Source organism: Strongylocentrotus purpuratus, unplaced genomic scaffold (assembly GCF_000002235.5).
Source record: "Strongylocentrotus purpuratus isolate Spur 01 unplaced genomic scaffold, Spur_5.0 spur5_scaffold_4, whole genome shotgun sequence".
Taxonomy (NCBI): Eukaryota; Metazoa; Echinodermata; class Echinoidea; order Camarodonta; family Strongylocentrotidae; genus Strongylocentrotus; species Strongylocentrotus purpuratus.
This window is the reverse complement of record NW_022145610.1, coordinates 30,487,919-30,515,183: the sequence shown is the minus strand read 5'-3', so window position 1 is coordinate 30,515,183 and position 27,265 is coordinate 30,487,919. Positions and strand designations below refer to the sequence as shown.

Below are 27,265 nucleotides of genomic sequence, written 5' to 3'. Positions count from 1 at the left end.
TAATGATAACAACAATAATTATAATAATAATAATATAAATAATGATAATAATAATAGAAATAATAATAATGATAATAATAATACTTGTCAAGAGGGAATAAATGACGTCCATGCCATCATTCCGGAGGTTTTTTAATTTGAAAGCGTGGTCTCTTTGATTGTTCATTAACCTCTATCCTGTGTATTTACAAACAAAAGAACTGGGTTAAACTCAATTTCCAAATGCGCAACATGCGCATGCGCTCAGTGTGCTCATAAATCATCGAAGAAACGCATCTGATATTTATTGACCTTTGCTATGGACTATACAGCAACATTTCACCAAGTAATCTTAAAAACCCTTTGTTCTTAAAAGCAAAAAGGACTGAAAGTTAAGCCGGAAGCCGTGTATAAATTCATTATACATTTGCGTTTCAGGAAAAAAGGAAGTAACGCGTGTGTCATACAAATCATACGGCCGGAGGTGGGGAAGGACACGAACGTGCTGCCGAAAAACAACGGGAAATGTTCAGAATCTATGCCGACATGACTCACGATCGAGGGACAGCATATATGCTTTAAACTGAACTCTCCAAGCTAAGTGAAACAAGGTAAGTCATATCAGTTCTTTTTTACATTTGCATTATCCGCTTCTACGCAGAGACTTTCGAAAACACAAATCTTAGGCAATTTCAATATGCTTGTACGTTACATTTTAAAATTTGTGAACATGACGGTCATTTTTTTTAGTATTATGGAGCTATTCTGATATGAATCTACCTTCTGTAAATCTGTCAAAATTCCACTCAAAAAATGATTCACATATCTTTGGTTAATGCGATGCTTTTAGTCGAGGACACAAACGTTTCACATTTGAATCTATACCTGTTGTAAATCTGTCAGTTTCAATCAAAAATTGATTCGTAGTTCTCTGGTAAATGCGATGCTTCCGTGTTTCCGTTCCACCCCCACGTCTTTTTTTGACACCAAATCCCTTCTCAGGAAGAAGTTTATATTATGACTAAATTATAAAAATATACGAGGTAAATATGACTGATTTTCATTAAAATGAGAACCAGAACTAAATGAACCAAATTTGTGAGCCAAAGTACTACTTTCTTATTTAAGTGAATATGCTTCTAGATTAGTAAATGCTTGAATGTTTATTAACCAAAGTGATATTTCAGCATTATCTAGTGTTTTTTTTTTTCAAGCAGATCTATATATTCATAATTCATGTAGTTTGATTTCAACGTTAAAGTCAAACTTTTGTTCATTGATGAAAATATGTTACCAATGTCTGAGATATGGTGTAATCATGATAAAGTCCTACAAAAATCGCGCTTCAAAATGATCAAGAAGTGCCTTAAAAAAGTAAAAATCTTTGAGTGACCTGTTTTACTATATTCGTTTTCCCCAATCGACTGTAGTGTTATGAAAACCGTTAGGCAAACGCAAAATTGTATTTCGATTTCCAATCATAAATATCTTGATAATCAAACAGGCGATCGGCATGTAAAAGTCATGGGGTTCCTGACTGACTTAAAGGTTTATAATTATCATTGCAGCATGATCTAAATCCAGGATTTTGTTTCAGAATCTGAGAATCTGGTGAAAGCATTACCCTTTTTTTACTCAATTTATGGCATTTCCATTTTAGTTTGCATCTGTTTAGAACAACAACCACCATATTTATATCCAACATTTTGTTAATTCAATAATGGGATTAATAAGGTTAACAAATCTTTAAAGTCGATACTTTTAAATCTTACATTCCCATTTAGCCTACAATTTATATGAGTAACAATAGTAACTGAATGTGACATTTATGAATATTTATGAAATATATTTTGTGTTTCTGAGATTTTCATCCCCCCAAAACGCTACTTTTGGAGCTGCTGCTATAAGTAAGTACTTGAGAACTTGCTAGCCGCGGCAAGTAACATGTGTTATCAAATTCAAAGTGAAAGGTAATGAATGCGGTACTGAGCTAGCTTATACTTTCACTTAAAAGATGTACTAGTTGATAATTACTTATTTTTATGAAGACGGCGAATTGTTTGTGCGTTCATTTTGTCATGGACCTTTTTCTACCCTGGGCTGTCAACAATACAGCAATGCACTGACATTTTAAGCGCACATTTTAACTGAAAAATTAGAACGGTAACACAGAAAAGATTTTAAAATGCTTATTTGAAATTAGATTTCATTTTGTAGATTAAAATAGACATGATCTGAATTACAACTTAGCGTTAATATCTCGAGTTATCACCGCCATAGGTCAAAGCCGTTGCACTTTAAAAGAAGCCTTGCCTTATTTGATGTATTATCTGTATGTGTCTTCTTTTTTGCCCGGCTGGAATGCTCCCCAGGGAGTGGAGATTGTGCACACAGTGTGTGCGGGCAAGCACTGAATCCAATGACCGGGGTAATAGTATATTTGTAAAGCGCTTAGAGACATTTGTATTAAGCGCTGTATAAACATTAAATATTATTATTATTATTATTTAAACAAACATGTTCGGTAAATATACTGATTAGAAGAAATCTCAAATATTATGAATAAATCAATTATTACTAGTATTACATGATGATCAGTATCTATAGTTAAATATGTTCTATTTACATATACTTTCAGTTTGAATTCAGTTCGTTCAAAACAATCAAAATAATCAGGTGTTATGGTAAACTAGCATGACAAACTATATTCTTGAACTCGAATGGTATATAGCCCGCAACTTCCGGGTTATTACTGATCAAATGTTTTTTGAGCTTGCTATGGTGCTCAGCAGCTTTTAAACCATAGTATTCTAGCCTGTTTTAGGTCCACGTGTTTTAAAGATGAAGTTGAGTTCTGGTCATGCGATTGCATTGTGAAAGAAACGGTGTGGAACCGACCAGAAAAGGTTGATCATCTACCATAGTATTCTAGCCTGTTTTAGGCCCACGGTCTACATGACTTCGGTAGGATATGTATTAATTCTTTTATAGTACCACTTTGGGAACTGTATAGATCAATAACGACCGACAATTTGTCAAAGAAGTTGCATGAATGCGTCTTTTCAAGCGTAAAAGGGCAGGAAGAACTATATTTTTCCTTCGTTTCGTCCTTGTTTTCACGAAGCGACGGTAGTGAGGAAAATCGTAACGCAAAGTGAATGCAATTTTTTTTTCACTACCGTCACTTATTTCTCAATATAGTTACAGTGCGTCCCAGCAAAAACGAAACCGAGAATAATCGATGTACTTTTATCATAACATCACAAGTATAATTAATCGATGATTTGTCATAACTTAATTACAATTATAATTAATAAATGACACATATTTGTAAAGCTTAGATCCTCCTCTTTCATTTGATGCAATTAATTCACGCATGAGTGATTCAAAATAATTTGAAGAAAGGATACCAAAAAGTCATTTGGCGGACGGTGTCTGAATTTCAAAGAGAAAATCATTTTCCAAAAGGTTCATTTTTTGCCCTTTCATATGACACCTCAATCAGGAAAAATAAGCCAGGAATAACAAAGTTCTGTTTGTTTAAAGTAATGCTTGCATTTCCATAATTTTATTAAACAATCATTTTCACTGGCTCTCTACCGAAACAAAGAAAAAGGAAGACTGATCTAATCGTCAACGAAACGGAGTTTGTTGTTAGTTTCTACGGCAGGCAGCCAGTGAAAACGTATTCGTTTGATAAAATTATGGGGGTGTCGACTTGCGCCAAATTTGCTTATGTGATGTTGGAATAAAAAAAATGGGATTTGGGTACTAATTCGGTCATTGCTGATCCAAATAATATCCCTAACAAAATTAATCATGCCACAAAATTATATCAAATATCAACGAACATTTTTTGTGTGTGACTTTGCTTCTGCCAAAAGCATATGCAATGCATCTCATTTGATACATTCAATTCATTCTCTCACTTTAATCCAAAACATATCACATACTGTAGGTATCATTTTGGCGCAAGCCCATTCTTGCACTCTCGCAAAAAATGCCACCTGTTCATCCAAGCGTAAACACATACCACATAAAAATGATACCAAATGATTTAGGACAAAACGTTCTTTCATAAGATGTATAATAATTTACTGTTCATAGATGATTTTTAAATTTTAATCTCATGGTAAATTAATGATTCAGTATCGGGTCTAATAAAGTAAAGAAAACTGAATTTGAACCCGGGCCATAGGCTACTCTCTCTCTCTCTCTCTCTATTGTCCTTGCCCTTCTTTTCCCTCGCCTTTTTCCTTCTTGCCACGGAGTATGTACATGTGTGTGTACCTGTAATGTTCATGTGTATGCCTCGATCGAAGAGAAAATAATTACTGATATCGCTGAAATGATTCTTCTCCTTCCCCCTTGTTCTTCATCCTCTTCTTCCTAATAGTAGTTTGCTTAATGTCAAATGAATGCTCACTGTATGCTAGGACCATCGGGTATAATAATCTGCCTGCACTGTAAAAAAGAATTTGTTCATTGGTAATTTTTACGTATTTTTTCCATGTAGAATTTACTTGAAAACATTAGTTTTGCCACTTACGCACTAAATTTAAGTCTTGCTAACTCAAACTTTCAATTTAGTAGAACGTACGTGGAATATTTAAGTAAAATCAAATACATAAGAACTTTAAGTAATTTCAGCTTGTATTAATTTAGTAATTTTAACTCAAAATCAGAAATTATACGTATTACTCAAACAATTTATGTTGATTATTCTTATCTTTTTAAAGTACGGACCGATGCAGTGCGTAATAGAAATATTTACATAATTTATGAATATTCATTAAGACCAAATTAAACTCTTTTTTAAATAAAACAATTCTTTTTTGTGATTAAATGAAAATTTAAGGACTTTAAAACATTTACTAATTCATTTAACATGGCTAAGCAAAGAAAAGACAATTTTTAATTGTTACCCAGTTCAAAACAAATCAAAACTTGATATTTCAGGAAATTGTCAACCAATTTTCCTTTTAAGATGCTACGATCAAGTTTATATAAAATTTGGAGCCTTTCAATATGTGTCGAGTTGAAGCGTATGTAATAGTTTGTGATGGTGGTAGATATATATATATATATATACGGTTAAATCTTAAATAGAAGTAGTGTTTAATTTAGTGATTAATCTTAAATAGAAGTAGTGAATGATTAGGTAGCCTTTAATCGGGCACATCTACAAGGAGGTCAATGAATATGCATATCAGTGACGTCGTGTCAATTCATGAATATTGATGTTCTTGACTGCGCGCGTAGGATCGTACGTACGTACGTACAGAATTGGGGTCATGTACAATGAAGGTAATACGTGCAACACAGTGGTTCAGCCAGATCAGGGCAAAATCTTACCATTATACAGTTGTATTGTCCGTGATTATGAGGTAGAAGTGTTTGAGTGTTAAGTAAGTTTATTTAGTGTGGATTTTGATACATTTTTGATACAGTTTATACAAAATTGGCGATTCTTTTGATCGTTTTTTAACTCCAAAAAACACGTGACCAACTCGGTCGTCGGCTAAACCACCTCCCTGTAGATGTGCCCGCCTACCTCTACATGTGCCCGATCGAGATAGGGATCGAGTTAGTGTAATAAAATAGTATTCTATATTCAATATCCGAGAGATAACGGATGTAACATTAAAGCTCTCTTATATATGAGTTTACAACTATCAATTCAACATCTTTGCATTGATTTTCTTTGAGGTATAACGTGTTTAACGTTGTCAATACATCACCTCCCTGTAGATGTGCCCGCCTACCGCTACATGTGCCCGAGATAGGGGATATGTAGTAAGGCATACAACTTAGTGTTGTACAGGCGCGGATCCAGGGGGGGGGCCGAGCGGGCCTTGGCCCCCCCCCCCCCCCCCCGCAAAAAAAAAAAAAAAAAGAGAGAGAGAGAAGGAAGAAGTGAAAGGGAAAGAGGAGAGAAAGGGAAAAAAGAAGAGGAAGAAGAAAAGAAAAGAGGGAAGAAGTAGATCGGGGGGGGGGGGGGCAAAAGGACTTGCCTCCCAGGCTGTTGCCCCCCCCCCCAATCAAAAATAAAAGAGAAACAAGGAAAGGAAAAGAAAAAAAGGAAAAGAGGAGATACAAGAAAGGAAAAAAGAGGAAGAAGAAAAGAAAAAAAAGGGGATAACCACACAACAAATCGTCTTCTTTCTCTAATGATTTAATGAAACGTAAGCTTCCGCTTAGCGCGGGAGGAAGAAAACTCAATTCAGACGAGGATTATTTTTTGGGAACGGTACAGCAAATCGTCTTCTTTCTCTAATAATTTATTGAAATGTCAAAGCTTCCGCGTTTCGCGGAGGAGGGAGGGGGAAATCGCCCCTCCCTGCACCCACCCACCCACCCCCAATTACGTCACTGCTGGTCACCATTACGAACCAATATTTGGCTCGCATAATTTCAAATTTTGCCCCCCCCCCCCCTAAGAAATCCTGGATCCGCGCCTGATGTATATATACAGCGGCAACAGTTTTAATATAAAATGTAAGTTCTTCTTACTTAAATCATTGGTCTGGAAACAATTATTTGCCCATTGTTGTGTATTGTATTACAATTTCACTGACAATGAATTCACAGTGTAATGCAATTTTCAAGTTTCCCAGGCCTATTTAGGAGAACAGAAGATTGATATTGTTTAGTTGTACGATAACATCACTCAGTTTGATTTGATTTGATTGGAGATATATCTCATTAAAACAGAGTAAAGGCTATACAGTTTCAAACAAACCTACACCATTAAACTTCAAGCTCACTCACACATGATTTATTGCGACACTTTCAAGGCTACTTATTATTTCAAGTTCATGTATATACAAAGGGCAACAGCTTCAATATTAAACGTAATTAAATAAATGTTGTGGAAAATGTTAATGCCCATTGTTGTATATTATACAACATTTTCCATAACGATGAATATACATTGTATGATGCCATTTTCAGGAAAACCATACTTGTCATTACTGTTATATTTGTTATATGATACTAAAGCAAATCGTTTCGCTTATCGATAAGATAAATCAATGTGAAGTACGTGTCAAATAATGAAATCATTACGTGCTATTTTTAACCAGACTAGACATTTGAAACGTATAAAAAATGTATACACTATTGACAGCAAGCAAGTTTTTTAAACAAAGAATTCAGAAATTGAACAACATTGCACATTTTAGTCTACACGATATGCTCTACACCCTTAGTTGGACTGTAAACAGTTGTCTTCTTAAGTCTTCCATATAAATATAAATTTAAAGGAGGTCAATAATCATTACGAAAACACCACTTTCGTAAGGTTGACACATCAATATATATTGTGCACACATGTAACAATGTGATAATATTTTTTCTGGGGGGGGGGCGGGAGGAGGGCAATCCAAAAAGGGACTGATATGTGAACATTAATATTGATAGGTCGCTTCACAAAAGGGGCATACATAGTCCTTTTTTGTGGATAGTTTTTTGAGCAAAACACAAAATAGGTGGAAGGACGTGGTACACGTCTTTCTTCAATTTTCTGAGGGGGATCGTCCCCCATGGATAATTTGAAAAAGTGCACACCAACAAAATGTATAGCAAATACTGACTAAAGACTGCAACACGCTTTAAGGCTCTGGTGGGCCCAAGATTACAGCGTTTAGACTAATAGAAATGCTAAAATCTTCTCGCTCGGTCGCTACGCTCCTTCGCATAATATCCTAAAAATATACAAGTAAATATTGAAGAAAATATGTATTCTGTTGGTATCACGTATGTTCAAATTACACTGTATGTTAACAAGATTAAAAGTTATAGAAATAGATCAGTGTTCCAAAAATGAATATTCAGCTTGCTCTTTTAAGAAGTCCCTTCCTGCTCAGTCAAACTAAAATTTACCTAGTAAATATTTACAACCCTTCGGACTGCACACTAGATATCGGCAAAGTAAAAGTGAAGCGTGAAAAAAGTATATTGCTTGTTTTTATGCTGTAGTTTTGCTAAAGAATGTAATTTTGTAACACAACAAAACTTCAAAAACCTGTGAGGGGTTTACATATAAGACTTATCATACAGCTTTATGGGGGTAGTCCCTTCCGTCACCTCCGCCTCTTTCACTGGCGTACTGATGGGGGGGGGGCAGTAACCCCCCCCCCAATACAATTTAAACATGGGTTATTTTTAATTTGATACCAGTGATTTACAAGTATTGCTAAAATGGCAGTATTTTTCCATGAGCTCCCGGGGGCTCTACCCCCTGGAACCCACCAAGGGCCCTAAGGCGGGCCCTGTTTGCTCATCTGGCCGTAATTAAATGCCTAAAGTCCTTGAGCTTTCGGGGGCTCTGCCCTTTGGACCCAACCAAGGGGCCTAAGGCGGGTCCCTAGATGCGTAATTTGGTGCCTAAAAGCCCTTCCGTTTTGTATTTCTTATGTATTTCTTTGTCTTTCTTTCTCCATATCCTCTGCACTCTCCTTATGTATTTTTTTGTTTTCCCTTTTCTATTACCTTCTCTTCCCTGGGTATACGTGCTTGCACATGAACTATAATATGGCTAAACAGTTTTGTAAAAAAAAATATGCGCCAACGGTCAAGGAGTAAGAAGAAGGCAAAAAGAGAACAAAGACGGCATCCATGGAAGCCATGTGAGAGTGTCCACTTTTTTCGCTTTTACTTTCACCCTTGCATTCTTTCCTGAATCAGAGTTTTCTCACACCTTGTAGACTCGTGCAGGTTATGATCTTGTGTGTGTGTGTGTGTGTGTGTGTGTGCGTGTGTGTGCGTGTGTTTGTGTGTGTTCGTGTAACGAAATAACGTATACAATAGCTTGGCAATTCTCATGGTTATGAGATACAATGTGAAAGGAATTGAGAGAATAATGGTCGCGTAGCTTAAATCAAAGTTCCCCATTGCAGTCCTCTCTTTTTGGATATTTTTGCATTTTGTTTTTGTAAGAGGTGTAGCGCCAGAAGAAAGAAGAGGAAGAAGAAAAGAAACGGGTGAAGAAGGAGATCGGGGGGGGGGGCGAAAGGGCCTTGCCTCCCAGGCTGTTGCACCCCCCCCCCCCCCCCCTCTAATAAAAAAAAAAGAGAAAAGGAAGGAAAGGGAAAGGGTAAGAGGAGATAAAGGGAAGGAAAAAGAAGAAAAGAAAAGAAAGGGGATATCATTTGCAATTTTCCCCGGTGGATCGAGGAGGGGCAAAAGGCCCTTACCTCCCCCGCCCCCGCTATAACAAAGAGAGAAAGAAGAAAAAGGGAAAGAGGAGAGCTAAAAGGGAACAAAAAAGAGGAAGAAGAACAGAAAAGGGTGAAAAGAACGTGAGATCAGTTCCGGTTAATCCCGCCAACAACGTGTGGATCGGGGTGGGGACCGAAAGGCCCTTGCCCCCACCCCCCCCCCCCCCTCGGCAAACCTTAAGGAGGAGAGAAAGGGAAAGAATAAAAAGAGAAAGAAGAAAAGGGGGGCACTGGCGTACTGATAGGGGGGGGGGCTTGGGGGAATTCAAATTCAAACGTGGTTAATTTCTAATTCCATAACGGTGGCTTACAAATAATGCTGAATTCTTTCTGAGATTTTTCCTCAGTTTTTAGTAGATTATACTTTTGTATGCGTTTGTTGGAAAATGACAAGTTCCTAAATTTACAGCCAGGCAAGAAATATGATTCTTGAGAAAAGTTAGGGCCCGGGGATCGGCTGGAATCGCAAGCCTCGAGCTCCCCCCCCCCCCCTCCCCTCCACTTTTTTTTGAAAAGGTATAGTAAAGAGAAATAGAAATAAAGAGAGAAAGAATAGTTAACTAGCTGCTCATCTGACCGAAATTAAACGCCTAAAAAACCCTGAGCTTCCGGGGTTCCGTCCCTTGCACCCCGCCTAGGGCCCTAGACTCCCCTGGATGCTAATCTGACGGAAATGTAATGCCTAAAACCCCTGTTTTCTGGGGGCTTCGCCCGCTGGACCTCACGCCAATTAGTGTCCTGCCAGTGTCACAAATAAGGTATAAAAATATGTTCATCTGACCGTAATCAAATGCCTAAAACCCCTGAGCTTCTCGGGTCGGACAAGGTATCAAAATTTGTTTATCTGACCGCAGGCGCGTAGCCAGGGGGGGGGGGTAGAAAAAAATAGAGAGGAGAGGAAAGGGAGAGGACGTAGGGAGAAAAAGTAGCAGACAAAAAACATCTTTGAAATTCAGACAAGAATTAAGAGTATAGAGAACCGTACAACGATTCGTCTTCTATCTCTAATAATTTAATGAATCGTCAAAGCGTCCGCGCTTCGCGGAGGGGGGGGGGACTGAATTAAGACAAGGATTAAGAGTATAGAGAACGGTACAACGAATCGTCTTCTATCTTTAATAATTTAATGAAACGTCAAAGCTTCCGCGCTTCGCGGAGGGGGGGGTTGAATTAAGACAAGGATTAAGAGTCGAGAACGGTACAACGAATCGTTTTCTTTCGTCAATGATTTAATGAAACGTAAAAGTTTCCGCGCTTCACGCGGGAGGGGAAAATTGCATGCAAACGAGGATAATTTTCGAGAACGCTATAACGAATCGTCTTCTTTCAATAATAGTTTAATGAAACGTCAAAGCTTCCGCGCTGCGCGGAGGGGGGGGTGAATTAAGAGAAGGATTAAGAGTCGAGAACGGTACAACGACTTGTCTTCTTTCTCTAATACTTTAATGAAACGTCATATATAGCTTCCGCGCTTTGCAGAGGAGGGAGGGGGGAAACTCACCCCTCCCTACATCCCCCTGCATTACGTCACTGCTGGTCACCATTACGTACCAATATTTGGCTCGCATAATTTCAAATTTGGGCCCCCCCCCCTAAGAAATCCTGGATCCGCGCCTGGTGTTGTATATTGAATTTCCGACATGTCATGAATATAATAAAGCTTCCTAAGATACAAATGAGTTTCATAAATATCAATTTATCTTCTTTTCATTGATTTCGTTGGATTTTACGTGTTTTAAGTTATAACATTCACCTCCCTGTAGATGTGCCCGCCTCCCGCTACATGTGCCCGAGATAGGGGTATGTAGTAAGGCGTACCACTCAGTGTTGTATATTGAATTTCCGACATGTCATGAGTATAATAAAGCTTCCTTAGATACAATTGAGTTTCACAAATATCAATTTATCTTCTTTTCATGGATTTTCTTTGGATTCTACGTGTTTTACGTTGTCAAACAACCACCTCCCTGTAGATGTGCCCGCCTCCCGCTACATGTGCCCGAGATAGGGGAAATGTCGTTATAGCATACAACTAGTGTTGTATATTGAATTTCCGTCATGTCATGGATATAATAAAGCTTCCTAAGATACAAATGAGTTTCATAAATATCAATTTATCTTCTTTTCATTGATTTTCGTTGGATTTTACGTGTTTTAAGTTATCATAACATACACCTCCCTGTAGATGTGCCCGCCTACCGCTACATGTGCCCGAGATAGGGGAAATGTAGTGAGGCATGAATTTCCTTCATGTCATGGATATAATAAAACTTCCTAAGATAAATTGAGTTTCACAAATATCAATTTATCTTCTTTTCATGGATTTTCTTTGGGTTATACGTGTTTTACATTGTCAAACAACCACCTCCCTGTAGATGTGCCCGCCTCCCGCTACATGTGCCCGAGATAGGGGAAATGTCGGTATAGCATACAACTAGTGTTGTATATTGAATTTCCGACATGAATGTAAAGTATGTCATTTCACCATTATTTTGTAAACAACCGTTATGGAATTAGAAATAAATCACGTTTGAATTTTATTTCCCCAACTGAGCCCCCCCCCCCCCCCCTATCTACACCTTGTTGGAATTGCAACTGATATCCCATACCTTTCTTCATTCTCTTTTTTTTCTTCTTTCCCTTTCTCTCCTCTTTCCATTTCCCTTCCCTTCCTTCCCTCTCTCTTTTAGGTTTGATGGGGGTGGGGGCAAGGTCATTTTGACCCCCACCCCGCTCCACACATTGTTGGCGGGATTAACCGCAACTGATCTCCCCTTCTTTTCTCCCTTTTCTTTTCTTCTTCCTCTTTTTTGTTCCCTTTTAGCTCTCCTCTTTTCCTTTTCATTCCTTCTCTCTTTTTTTAGCGGGGACGGAGGGGGGGGGGGGGGGGGGGGGCAAGGCCCGCTCGGCCCTCCCTGGATCCGCGCCTGGTAACACTTACCTTTTAACTTTGTTTAACAGTGTAGAGACCTGTATTTAAAATCAGTATCCTTTAATAATTACTCAGTATACTTTTGAGTAATTTATTTGTTTGATAATGATTCATTTGACGGACTACTTTCTTTGAGTATGTTAATGTTTTCTGTAAGATAATTTGTTTGTGTAAATATATATAACAGTGTTTCAAGAACGAAACAGTGCATACGAGCAGGGGCGTCTCCAAAGAGGGGGTGTGGGTGTGCGACACCCCCCCCCCCCCACCTGTCAGGATATTGTCGGTAAAATTGCGCTGCCGTCGGGAAAAAAGAGATAAGGGGGAGGGGAAGAAAGAGAGGGAAAGAAAAGAAAAGAAAAGAAAAAAGAAAAGGAAAAGAAAGGAAAGAAAGGAAAAGAAAGGGAAAGAGGGAAAAGAAAGGAAAGAGAAAAAGAGGGAGGAGAGGAAAGAAAGGAAAAGAAAGAAAAAAAAAAAGGAAAAAGGAAGAAGAAAACAAAAAGAGAAAAAGGAAACAAGGGGAGGTAAGAGCCTGATAGAGGAGGGGTTGGAGTAAACGAGAGAGGGGGTTGTTGGGTGGAGTTGTCTCGTCGAGGGAGCAAGAAAGACACGCGGGGTTGGGCCGGACCACGAGCCTACTTACTGTCCGGAGAGGGGTGAGAGGTGGGGGGGGGGGCACTTCAGAATTGTGATTTGTTTGAGACTTTGGGGGATAGGGGGCTTGAACACTTTCGGACCTTGACGGTTTTCGCGTCATGTATCGTACAAAGAGATAATGCAATCCAAATACGAATCAAACATTTATTGTCTTTTTTGTTGGGGTGAGGGTGATGGTGATGGGTAAGGAGGTCTGATAAGGTATTTTTAGTGCAACACAAAAAAAAATGCCGTGAGAAATTTGTCTTCGTTTTTATTTTGGGGTGGGATATCTAGCCCTCGTAGCAACAAGGGGGCCTGATATAATGATAAACACAGAACAAACACATGAAAAATACGGAATGTAAACATAAATTTGAATGCAGGTTCAATAAAAATAAACATTGATTAATTAATTAGAGACATGGTAAATTCAAAGCAAACACAGAAAATACATGTAATAGTTATTCGAGTCGATACATGCTTAAAGGTTCACACACGAAATATAGATAATTAATTAATTTCAATAACCAAACCATAATAAGAAGAAAGAAAATACAACAAAATGGAACAAATAGAACGAAAATTAAGGCTGATGTAAGTTGTCATGAAACAAGATAGATAATTACAGAACAAACACATCATAATATACATATCACCTGTCAATTCAACATACACATTGAGAACAGGAATATATTGTTGTGTTTTTTGTTTTGTTTCTGTGAAAAAGCATTATATATTGTCATCCCATGCTCACTGTCTCCCACGAGTTTGAAATAGTGTCTTATTGTCGGGGCCATCTCGTAGGAGAGGTTGGTAATCATAAAGCATATATATATATATATCGTCTTACTGTCACGTTCTAAATCTGTCTTTTTTTTCCTTGTTCCTGGTCGAGGTGGTTTCCTTGTAAAATATATCGTCTTGTCACCAAAGATTAGCCAATCAGTTGAGGGGGGGGGGAATATTTCACACAAGGGGGACAAATTACGATAGGATTACGTGTGTGTTATGTTTCCCTTTTTTTGTCACCACTGGAGCGGGGGAAATATTATATTAGCTAGATTATGGGGATGTTTTTATATAATTATCAAAGAAGGGAAAGAGAAGAGGAGAAAGAAAGAGAAAAAGAGAAAGGATAGGAAAGAAAGGAAAAGCAAGAAAAGGAAGAAACGGAGCAACAAAAGAAGAAGAAAAAGAAGAGAAAAAAAAACAAAAGGGATGAAAGAGAGAGAGAGAGAGGGGGGGTAAGAGCCTGAGAGAAAGGGGGTGAGTAAGAAAGAGGGGGTATGTTTGGTGGAGTCGCCACGTCGAGGGAGCAAGAAAGATATGCTATATAATATCAGTTGAATGTCTGGCTACACCATTATCTCGGGTACATAGCGGTAAGCGGGCACATCTACAGGGAGGTGATTTTTTGACAACGTAAAACACGTAGAATCCAAAGAAAATCCATGAAAAGAAGATAAATTGATATTTATGAAACTCATTTGTATCTTAGGAGCTTTATTATATCCATGACATGTCGGAAATTCAATATACAACACTAGTTGTATGCCTTACTACATAAAAATTATCCCCTATCTCGGGCACATGTAGCGGGAGGCGGGCACATCTACAGGGAGGTGTATGTTATGATAACGTAAAACACGTAGAATCCAAAGAAAATCCATGAAAAGAAGATAAATTGATATTTGTGAAACTCAATTGTATCTTAGGAAGCTTTATTATATCCATGACATGTCGGAAATTCAGTATACAACAGTAGTTTTATGCCTCACTACATTTCCCCTATCTCGGGCACGTAGCGGGAGGCGGGCACATCTACAGGGAGGTGGTTGTTTGACAACGTAAAACACGTAGAATCCAAAGAAAATCCATGAAAAGAAGATAAATTGATATTTGTGAAACTCAATTGTATCTTAGGAAGCTTTATTATATTCATGACATGTCGGAAATTCAATATACAACACTGAGTGGTATGCCTTACTACATATCCCCTATCTCGGGCACATGTAGCCGCGGAGGCGGGCACATCTACAGGGAGGTGAATGTTACTTAAAACACGTAAAATCCAACGAAAATCAATGAAAAGAAGATAAATTGATATTTATGAAACTCATTTGTATCTTAGGAAGCTTTATTATATTCATGACATGTCGGAAATTCAATATACAACACTAAGTTGTATGCCTTACTACATATCCCCTATCTCGGGCACATGTAGCGGTAGGCGGGCACATCTACAGGGAGGTGATGTATTGACAACGTTAAACACGTTATACCTCAAAGAAAATCAATGCAAAGATGTTGAATTGATAGTTGTAAACTCATATATAAGAGAGCTTTAATGTTACATCCGTTATCTCTCGGATATTGAATATAGAATACTATTTTATTACACTAACTCGATCCCTATCTCGATCGGGCACATGTAGAGGTAGGCGGGCACATCTACAGGGAGGTGGTTTAGCCGACGACCGAGTTGGTCACGTGTTTTTTTGGAGTTAAAAAACGATCAAAAGAATCGCCAATTTTGTATAAACTGTATCAAAAATGTATCAAAATCCACACTAAATAAATTTACTTAACACTCAAACACTTCTACCTCATAATCACGGACAATACAACTGTATATAATGGTAAGATTTTGCCCTGATCTGGCTGAACCACTGTGTTGCACGTATTACCTTCATTGTACATGACCCCAATTCTGTACGTACGTACGTACAATCTTACGCGCGCAGTCAAGAACATCAATATTCATGAATTGACACGACGTCACTGATATGCATATTCATTGACCTCCTTGTAGATGTGCCCGATTAGAGGCTACCCATCTTAAGTAGAATTTACTTATTTTGCTGAATAAATTTTTACTCAGTTAAATCGAGTTACATTAACGTAAATAATTTAAGTATTGTAATCATTTTAGATAATTTAAAAAAAAAGCTATGATAGGATTACATATTGCACGATTTGGTACCCATCTAATCTAACAAGTACCAAATCGTGCAATATGTAATCCTATCATAGCTTTTTTTTTTAAATTATCTAAAATGATTACAATACTTAAATTATTTACGTTAATGTAACTCGATTTAACTGAGTAAAAATTTATTCAGCAAAATAAGTAAATTCTACTTAAGATGCCGTAGGTAATATTTACTTAATAAAAATAAGGCAATTCTTTTCCTCAATTTTATTGAGTTATTTCGACTATTATTTTTTTTACAGTGTGTGTGCCATGAGGAGCGCTGGGCCGTTATAATGAACACGAATCAAGAATATATGGAATTTTAGGGAATATTATGATTTTTCAACAACATGAAAACAAATTTGCTTGGTAAATGTATTTCTCTTTGTTCACGAGATGAATAACATTTAACTTATCGTGCTAATCAGATAATCGTTCATTGTAGGCAACTTGTGATTTGCTACATAGTCTTAGTAGGTCTACATTCTCTGAAGACTTGTTCAATACCTTGTCTGAGTGAGAGTAGTGTCGGTTAATTCACATGCATACATCTCCTGTGGATTATAGTTGTATATATTATACGTAAATAACTGTTTGTTTCAGAGCATCCCTTGTAAATGCAGTAGGCATACTAGGTAGGCCTATAATAATCCTGATTTGGAGAAGCTATGCATATGTAGGGTCTGAATGACTTAGACTAGATGCTTGTTGGTCAGTCGGAGGACACAGGAGGTCCCTTTTGCAACCAACATCAAATTCTGTAGAACTTTGCAGTAATTATGAATATGTCATGTATGTCCTATCTATGTCCTATCTGTGAAATTTAAACGTTAGCAGTGTCCTAATATTCAAATTATGGAAGGAAACCCGTTTACTTACTAAACATCACTGTCAGACACTATTGAGTGACTGGCTGGCTTTTTCTTCTTCTTTGGTAATAACATACATAAAATGATCTGTAAAGGGTTCATTTTGTACCTGAGCATTTGTTTTCATCCATAACCCACTTCTTGTAATGGCCCAAATTAAACTGATTGAATCTTTGCGCAGCACAAAACGTACGACCATTCGGTACAATGGTCTGAAAATCAGGCTACTACTGATGTCGATTCGTCAAGCCCCCCCCCCCCCCCCCCCCCCCCCCCCATTTTTTGAGGGAAGTTCTAAATTAACATTATCTTTCAAATGCCGTTGGAATTTAACCTTTTCATTTTGGGGCCTGCAAATGGGACTAGGGCCAAGTAAAAAAAACATATACATGTTTAGCGTCCCCGCCCGCTACCTTTTTTGCATTAAAGGCTTTCTCTGTCCAGATCAGTTGTTATGCGGTTTGTTATATATTTGTCTATGTTAAATGTATATGCCCAGTATACATGCTTTGTTTTGTTAACCTCCTTTTTTATAGCCCTTCACTGCGAAAAATCTATGTTTCAAACGGTCGACCCTCTGCTTTCTTGAGGAGATCACGCAGCTCTATTCCATCAACCCTGTTCATTGGATAGAAGCCTCCATATTATTTTAATTTACTTAAATGAATGCTATGCCGCAATGGTCTAGGGAAAGCTTTTCGGAATAAATAATTGTTCTCAAACAATACGCGTTTTGATTGCAACATTCCATATTCGTTGATGAGCGGACAATCTTCTTTTTTGTTGTATAAACGACCGGTCTTAATTTGTCAATAATAACATAAATCGTAGTTGGCCCTTATGTTTATAGAACTTGTAAATCATTAATTAATTTATATTATTGTGTGAACCATACTTATAATTACAGCACAGATTATACACATACCCTAGTATAGGGTTAATTAAAACAAGTGCTTTAAATGTAGAATAACCTGTCTGTGTCTTGTATATCACTATATGTAACATTAATTTAAATACGAACCTGGTACATGTATTACACTTTAATCAACTTTTATTAATAGTTAACCGGGAGGAGACATTTTAAAACCTAACCTAGCCATCCTAGCGCTGCATATTACAATTAAATCGGCCAGATTCTGGACTAACCCCCCCCCCCCCCCCCCCCCCTCAGTATGCCGCAATGATTATGGGCAGATTACGACCAGGGTAGTCATAATTACGGTAAGCCTCCCGTTCTTCTCGCATTAATTGTCATTTATTTAAAGTAACACATAGCTTTGTACTTGTGATATATGTATCAAATCTCATTATTTGATAAATTATCGCATCAGATTCTGTGGTCGTGCGTATCATGAATATTTATGACTAGCGCACGACGTATTGGTTCCTATTGAGCCAATGTAGCGCTAGGATGGCTAGGTTAGGTTTTAAAAAAAAAGACGCAGCCGAGAGGGGAGGGGGGGGGGGGGTATCATTACTGTGGGAATTTTGTTTTTAATCCATGCTGGGTTACAATGTTTGCCAACGACTTGGACATAACCAACATAGTTTAAAAGGAATAGTTTTGATCAACACTGTTCTTAACCAACGCAAGATTAAAGTATGTTTTAATCAACACTATCATTATGACCATGGTTGAACGTTTTTTAAATCAACAATTCTTCTATCAGTGTACACAAACCAGCTAGAGGCCCTTATCAACCCCCCCTCCCCACACACACACACACTCAGTGTTATTTAAGGTACGCATATGCTTGTTCCCTCTTTTTGAAAGCACCCCCTATCTGAGGACTGCCGAACCCCCCTTTCGCGGGCTTTTCGCGGGATTTTCCTGCCTTAAAGACCCCCCTAAATCATGAAAAATGCTCAATGTACCCCCCTAAATTCGGAATAATTTCTCAGGAGTCCAAAGAGATGAGAGGAAGAAAAAAAACACCCCCTTTTTAAAGAAATTTTCGGGTGAAAAGTTAATACACCCCCTTTTTTTTACAATTCTCGGGCCGGACTTTGTCGCACGAAAAGTACCCCTTTACCGGACATTTTGGTAACACGCATGGGGTCCGTCCGTTCTCGGAGTGGGGGGCCGGGTTCTCAACTGACAGGCGAGAAGATTTCTCGACATACAGTGTGCTCATGTTTATAAGAAAGAAATTGAAATCCAGTGATATCCGAGAACTCAAATTATAGTGATTTTTTCGTTTTTTAGGTGCGATGTCTCCCCAAAAGACGTTTCTGCTGATCAATGTTTTTATCGTTTGTTTAATTACATGCGGATTGTGGCTTGATTGTGGACTGGGATCTTGTAATTCCGTGCACTCTTTCACACAGGCAAGTTCATTCTTTCCAGTTCATATTTCTAATTCTTGTTTCACACGAAACGTCATTTCGATTGTGTCTATTACCAAACAAATTGGCAACACTGTGACGTACCTTGCGAGCTTCCGTCCAATTTATTCTGTACAGAAATTTCATGAACTTGCATTTTCTTCGTTATTGATGACAGAATATTTCTGTTGAATAGAAACATAATTTTTTTTTATTTGCAATAATTTCATTTGAGGTGCCTGTATGATTGCAGATTTTCTTGAGGGAAAAGTAAAATATTCGGATTTTTTGTTGTTGTTCTTCTTCAATTATAATTCATAAACAAACTAAATGCATTTTTTTTTTTTTTTTTGCGCTAGTTGACCTTGGATGATTTCATAGGGATTAAAGAACCAATTAAATGGAAACAGGTTTGTAGTTGATAACAATAAGGCCTACCATTTTCTAAAGTGAATAGGGGCCAATGTGAGTGTTCGTGTACAGATTTATAATGATTGAACTTTTAATATTACGATTTGTTTCAGGCTATTGGAATCGCACACAACGATGTATTTAGACCGCGCGTAAAACCAGTACTCTACGATCCATCGGTTGGTGATACAGGACTTGTCTGCCCCGTGGGGAAAGGTACTGGCCCAGTGAGTCATCTCACAGATGCGATACAACCAAGCCCGCCCTCCAACGTACGATGGACAACGGTGGAGAATCTGACAAGTGCCAAGTACAGCGACAATAAAATCTGTAATGCAAAAAAGGTATACTTCCTACATGATCAGCTCGAGTTGCTAATCCAGGCCCGCGATGGACGGAGACGGCTGAAACAATATGGTGGTGATTACTTCCGGGCTAAGATATTCACTAAGAATTCAACGTTCTCTGCGAGTTCTGCAACGGATGGAGAAGTGATCGATCTAGGAGATGGGACCTACAGGGCTCTCTTCACTCTGAAATGGCCCGGGAAGGTCAACGTCAAGGTGACCTTGGTTCATCCCAGTGAAGCGGTCGATGTGATTCGACGTTTCCGCGACGCAGCTCCAGCGCGGTTCGTTTACCGCGGCAAGTTTGTGTCCGCAGACGGTACGCACAAAGAAGAGACTTTCTGCAACATTGTACTTTCTGGTAATCCGGTAAGAGGCCTTTCTAATTTCCTTATTTCTAACGACAATTATAATTGTAAATGCATTTAACAATTTGCATAATGGTTCAGACTGGATTGAACCTTTAAACAAAATATGAGTGGATGCCAGGAATGTAAAGATTAAAATTTAGAATAGGTAGTATCCTGGCACTGACGAATTTTCGTCACCATAGTTACACTTCCGCCCCTCTCCCCCATGATCTACAGAAAGTTTCAATTGGTTCGGGACATGTATAACTCGGCAACTCTTCCTCTCTATTTCCATGTACATGTAAAAAAAAACGCTAATCTCAGGCTCTGAAATTGTACTTTTGAAATAAAGCAATTTCTCACAATTGTACACAATGTGTAAATCGTTCAGACTCCGTCATTATAGGTGGAAGTGCCAAGTAATAATAATGATTGATGATAATGATAATAATAATAATAATCATAATAATAATAGTAATAATAATAATATAATAATAATAATAATAATTATACAAAACTATAACATGAGGCTATAAATCAAATGCTCCTGCAATAAAGGAAGATAGAACAAACGAAAATGATGAAAGAGAACAATCAAGTATAAACCAAATCAAACATACATTTGACTGATATTTTACAGCCTGACCTATGCAACTTTACCGATAACGCTACGGGATCTCCCTGGTTTTGCTACAAGCCCAAATCACCGAAACTGAAGTGCAGCGACTGGCGGGAACATCGATGTGACTCCGGCGCCGCTAACCGGTCTGATGCATCGCTTTTATCATCACATGACAAGTTAACCTTGATGTAAGTAGGCCTACAGCAATAAAATCAATTTGCTTCCATTTTGCTATCTATAAGAGTATAAGAGATATTATCTCTGTCCCTTCCTCTCTCTTTTCTGCCCCCATCTCTCTCTCCCACTCACTTACATTCTCCAACTCACTCCTACCCCTCTCTTTCGCTCATTCTCTCCAGCAAGTATTTCCCTCCACTTCTTTCTGTCCTTCTCTCCCTTAACAATAAACAATAAACTCTGCTGATTACGACTACCCCCCCCCCCTCCCAACAAGAGTAAAACTAGCTAAAAGCAAGGATAGAAAAGGCCTAGTTGATAAATAAGTGAGCGAGCAGGTATGAAGATGTGAATTTATTGATTATTCAGTATGTATGCATCGGTGGATGAAGGATTCTCTGACATGAGGTGGGGGCGGACAGAGAGGGGGTCACATGTTCAAACATTCTGTGACGGGTAGAAAAAACAAAACACTACAAAGGGTCGATCATCAGCATTTTCCGGAATCCGCCACTGACATATTATAAGGCATATTGAACTTACCGTGATTAATGCTACTGTTCCAAAAATGTAATGATGACCAGTGGCGGCGATCCCAAGCGGTCCGGGGACACGCCCCATCTCAATTTGTTTGGGGGGGGGGGGGATCATCCTCCCCCCCCCCCATTCCGGGTAAATTTGAAAAGTGCAACAACAAAATTGTAATTTTATAGCAAATACTGACTAAAGACTGCATCACACTTTCAGGGTCTGAAGTGCCCAAGGGTGCAGCGTTTAGACTAAAAATGAAAATATCTTCTGGATCGGTCGCTACGCTCCCTCGCATAATATCCTTCTGTTGGTATCACCTGTGAGGGGGTAGTCACTTCCGTCTCCTTCGCCCCTCTCGTTCACTGTGCTCCCTCGTCCCTCTCATGGCCGCCCCCCCCCCCCCCCGGTCATGAAAAGAAATCGCCTCTCCTGATGGTGACCAGGGCTGTTCTATGTGCCTGGGACGCATGCCCCTCCTATCAATTTAAGAAAAAGAGAAGAGAGCAAAGAGGAAGATGGAGAACATAAACTTGGGAGGGGAAATGACGAGAAAAGAAGCTGACAGATATACGAATTACGTGACCAACTTCAATTCTACACCAGTTTAAGTCTAAGGACTGTCTTTTTCCTTCTATCAACAGTCCAAAAAGTGATCTTCCGACGAGAATTCAAGTCGAAGTCCGAGGAACGATCAGAAGTAAGTACAGATTTGATTTAGAATAGATACTTCCTATAATCCTGATATTGATTGCTATCGGTTCAGATAAAAAAAATTGCACATCTTTAGATCTGGTCTGAGCAGGCTCTGGGAGGTTCTTGCTCATCGAGTTAGGGTAAATTAACTTGCTTTGTTGCTCAGATTCATTTGACACGGTCATTTATTAGGAGAGTTCAGCCAACCCCGCTTGAGTTGGGCAAAACAAGCACAAAAACAAAAGAATTCACACCCTGCTTTATGACCAACTGAAACCAAGTTGGCCAAACGCCCTCTGTATCGATATCAACCTAGGTCTACTTGTTGAAATCTAAATTTAAAAAAAAAGTTTCTTTCAATTTGTTCACATATCCAGATTCATCTGAACCAAAATCGGCATCAGATAATGCGACCACAGAAGTTATAAATCTTCCCATTTGTACAAATGGATGCAATATTGGAAACCTCCTCACCTCTGGCTACTATTTCCGCGACATTTGGTACAATCCATCCTGCAGAATTCTCAATTTCCCGCTCGACGAAATGCGAAATTGTGTCTCAGGGAAGAAGCTGTATTTCTTGGGAGATTCGACAATCCGCCAGCTCTTCGAGTTCTATCTGGAGCGACTTGGACCAGGATTAAAGAAGACGCAATCTGGTCCAGAACCACGATGGCACGTAGGTCCAACGCGTGCGTTAGACCAGGTCTTCAACATCAGTATGATGTTTCGTTTCCATGCGTACCCAATAGGGAGGAACTCATGGGCCACAGTGAAGGACATCCACTACATAGCGAACGAAGTTGACAGCATTGTTGGTGATGAAAATTCGGTGGTCGTAATCTCACTGTGGTCCCATTTCACCCACGAACCGGAGTGGTTTTTCGTGCAACGAATGCGAACAATTATGGCGGCCGTTGCGCGTCTTCGGGAGCGCAGTCCGTCCACGCTTGTGGTCTTCAAGGGTGCGAACACGCGCGAACATAATACCGCAAACCAACGTCTGTATAACTCTGATTGGCTGGCGAGACGTATGGAATACATTATACGGAGAGAAATTGCCGAAAACTTGGCTTTCATGGACTCTTGGAGCATGTCAAGTGCGCAATTAATCGCGGACAATGTACATCCAGGAGGTTCACATGTTAAAAACCTAAGTAATCAGTTATTAACATTCATGTGTGGTAGGCCTACATAGGAATTCATATTTAACCTCACTATGCAAGTATCTTGCAATTTTCATAATTATTGTTCGTAGAGACGGGTATAGCCCGAAGGTCTTTGTCAAATATAAATACTGTAAGCATGCGACCAAGAAAACGCGTTTAAATGGGTGTTTTTTTATATATATATTTTGGCTTCAGTAGAAATCTTCATTTAGGGGTTGTCTGGAAAACGTGTGGTCACGCATGCTTCCAGTATTTATACATGAATAAGACCCATTGGGGCGTCATTTTGTCTGACGTATAGGCCTAGGTCTACGCCAGTAACTGCATGGTACGGCACTTAACACATTCTCTTAAATGATTCTTTGATATTCATTTTGAACTTTTTATTATCATGTCCAAAATATGAAAGACAACGAAGGAGAATGCATAGAGCACTTAAAACCCAAAATCCAAATTTAAGTCACTTACTAGGAAATGAGGAATATAATTATAGGAAAGGTGGTAGCTTTTTTAAAAGGCAGTGGAAGGTACAATGAACTGTGATGCTCAGCTATAAACAAACATTAATTACGTATTAATTAAGTATTAATCGAGTATTAGTTACGTTTTGCTATATTAACTATATTATCTATTAGTGACAGTGGTACTATCCTCGGTATAAATTGCTTCATTGTATAAATTGTATAATTGCTTCATTATACGGAGAGAGGTTTTAAACTTCCTTCCTTTCTAATGAATTCTTTAAAATAACAAGCCGAATAACAATACAGAAACTAACAATCTACTGACATTGTTAATTGCACAACACAACGCCACTAGGCCATCGTCGATCCAACAGTAAAAGTATTAAGAGAGGACCAGTAACTACGCCCTGTCACATTGCCTGGCGGAAATCATCGAATGACGATGGAAACGCCATTAATCGCAACAACAACAACAACAACAACATCTTTCACTAACATGAATGGAAGTAAAAAGGTCAAAAAATATTTTTAACACCTTTCCTTGAGCTCAATCTTATCTTTGATTAAATCTAGTAATTGTTAATAGTTCGGTATAGGCCCGAATATTGTTCACGTCTTAACAGCCCTTTTGGAAATCTCTCTTTGATTTACAATTTGCTTCACCATTTTATTGTTCCAATGTTATTATTTCGTACAATACATGTATTTCTCACCAGTATACTTTTATAACAGGAAATATTTTATGCTATTGAAATTTTGATTATCAGGTATGATGCCGCAAGTCTACACATGCGTCTGTTACGTAAAATATGCTCCGAAATAAAAACGTGCTCTATTCTCAGGGTCACATATAGAGGGTCACGATGTTTGTTCATTTGCATTGTTTTCTTTTTTTGTTTACCTTTTTTCTTACTGTTTACAAATATTTTGGTTTTTTATCATAAAAAAAAAGTCTGAAGTCGCAAACGGAGACAGCCCGGGTAAAGATCAAAATATGTGCACAAAAATGAAGCCCAGTCAACAAAGGGCTTCGGTCACGTAGGCCGCTTAAAGTACAAGTCCACTCCAAAAATAACTTACTTTCAATAGAAGCAGAAAAATCAGACAAACCAATCAAAAAAGTTTGAGCAAAATCAGATAACTAATAAGAAAGTTATGAATATTTGAAAAAGTGTGTAAAACTATGGAACAATGAAAATCTCTACACAAATTACTTATTTGGTTATCATTTTGTGACGTCATGTCCTCACTATTTCTCAATCGCTTTATTTAGTTTAATCTCATTAATTTCCCTTTTTTATCCTCCCAAAATTGATTTCCCCATGCCTTTGCCCAGGTTATATGATTTGTATCTTATTGCGTGCATGGCATTTCATGAAATCCGTTATGAACTTTGAAGGATACTATTTTCTGAATATCGTATATTCATGATTATTGACTTTTATATAAATAGTTTAGGTTTTCAAAATTCACATTTTTCATGATTTAACTTGAAAAAAGGTTACTCTATAATAGTGCATCCACACAAAAACATATTACTATCAATCTAACTTGGATGCTGGTGTGAAGAAATAAGATTCATAGGGGGAAATAGGAAATTTATATTATCAATATAAAGAAAATAATTAGTGGATAGTGAGGACATGACGTCACAGACTAATGAGTGAGTTGCCAATTTGTCTAGTGATTTTAAAAGTTTTTCATGCCATAATTCATAAGTTTCTTATTAGTTATCCGATTTTGCTCAAACTATTTTTAGTCTGATTTTCTGCTTCTATTGAAAGTAATTTATTTTTGGAGTGGACTTGTCCTTTAAAGATACTATGTCCCTTTTGCAGCCAACATCACATTCTGTAGAACTTTGCAGTAATTATAAATATGTCATGTTTGTCCTATCGGTGAAATTTAAATGTTAGCAGTGTCCTAATATTCAAATACACTTCACTGTCAGACACTATTGAGTAACTGACTGACTGACCTTTTTTTTTTCTTCACGTACGACCATTCGGTACAATGGTCTGAAAATCAGACTATTACTTACTCTTAAGTCGATTCGACAACTAACAGTCGTTATTTTCCCACTTAATGACATTTTCAACCCCCCCCCCCCCTTTGTTTTAGGGAAGTTCTAAATTAGTATTATCTTTCAAATGCCATTGGAATTTAAACTTTTTATTTTATTGGTCTGCAAATGGGACATTACCTTTAAGTACCTTTAAGACAGCTTTTCCAAGGCAAATGCATCAATGACCGATTGACTGGCAATAGCTTGATTCATCGAGATGTCTTTCTTATATCTTATCTCTAGTTTGAAGACGAAATGACGATCAAGTTAAGCTCAAATGTAACTTTATTACTTGATACATACTTTTCAGATCGTGAGACTCGCACGGTAGCACCCATACATCGTTGTGTCCGTCTTGTTGTCTATGTGACATATCACCACAAGGTGGCGCTGTTTACTTTTGACTAATGCGATATATAAATAATCATTACATCCCCTTTTCATCAAATACAAAGAATACATATATTTTTTTTGTGAAACTATCAAATCCGATACAATGTGAAACCACTATTCAAATCCAGCCAGGTTTGAGATTAAATGAGGTTCACCTCAGAAATAAAGTTCCAATATAGTCCAGTTCTATACTCGAGTGTTCGTTCTAGTGGAGTTCTTCCAGTATTTGCTTCCTTTTGCATGAACTTGCTTGTTCGCTTTTCAACACGATCCTCTGGCAAATATTACAACTTCACAAGTAATGATTTTTTTTTTCTTTTTCTACAACATTTAAAATGTATAAGTAACAGGGTAGAATGTCTGTTGCTCCAAATGTACCAGAGGAATGTTCTGCCTCTTGGATAGTACAGTTTTCCTACTTCAACACTAAATAATAGTTGAATACACTAGATACATGCATATATAACTATGAAACTAAAATGAGTGAAGGGCCAAGGGGTTGACTACCCAACACTCCAACTCTATACAAAAGGACATTATTCTGCCCCTTTTAACTTGTACAGTTTACTACATGTATTTACAAATCTAACATAACAGGGCGTCTTCGTACTCTCAAAGGATAACGACGTTCACGCTCATGAGATGGTTTATTCTCACTGGGGCTTTTTGGCGACGTCATGTCTCGCGAGTTGGTTGTAGCTTCTGCTGCGATCTCGCTGTCTTCGTAGTCATTGGCACATACGCTTTGTTCACGTCGTGGTCGCGCTTCTGAAGATGACGTCTATTTGGACGATAGCGACTCCCGGCCTCCTTCACTTTCGATGATGTATGAACGAGGTGATTTGTCTTTCTTGATGACGACCGCTGGTTCCCACACCTTACCATTTTGGTAGAAGACTCGCTCACCAGGTTGTAAAGATGTCAGATCTTTGGATCCCCTGTCATAGAACTGCATTTGACGTTCTTGCAGTTCCTTCTTCCTTTCCAGCGGGAGCTCTTGATGCACAGGTTGTGGTCCAAGTAGTCTGCTCAAAGTGGATAGCATGGTGTTGGTTCTTTTGCCCATGCATTAGCATATAAAGGCGATGACAGCCCGTCTCCTCG

The 27,265-nt window shown here is 38.3% G+C and overlaps 1 protein-coding gene across 1 annotated transcript; it reads left to right on the top strand.

The window, feature by feature from the left end:
* The first annotated feature begins 251 nt into the window (after nt 1–251).
* LOC764843 (NXPE family member 3) lies at nt 252–24,564 on the top strand. Its single transcript, XM_030997922.1, has 6 exons — nt 252–590; nt 18,821–18,942; nt 19,464–20,066; nt 20,688–20,857; nt 22,019–22,074; nt 22,448–24,564. The coding sequence occupies exons 2-6, from the start codon at nt 18,826–18,828 to the stop codon at nt 23,266–23,268; spliced, it is 1,767 nt and encodes a 588-aa protein (XP_030853782.1). The 5' UTR covers nt 252–590; nt 18,821–18,825; the 3' UTR covers nt 23,269–24,564.
* The last annotated feature ends 2,701 nt before the right edge of the window (nt 24,565–27,265 follow it).

Excerpts from the sequence above, each read along its gene's own strand:
- LOC764843 (XM_030997922.1), top strand. The coding sequence starts at position 18,826 with ATGTCTCCCCAAAAGACGTTTCTGCTGATCAATGTTTTTATCGTTTGT. Across the intron at positions 18,943-19,463 it reads CCGTGCACTCTTTCACACAG|GCTATTGGAATCGCACACAA; the intron begins GCAAGTTCATTC and ends GATTTGTTTCAG. Across the intron at positions 22,075-22,447 it reads AGTCCGAGGAACGATCAGAA|ATTCATCTGAACCAAAATCG; the intron begins GTAAGTACAGAT and ends TCACATATCCAG.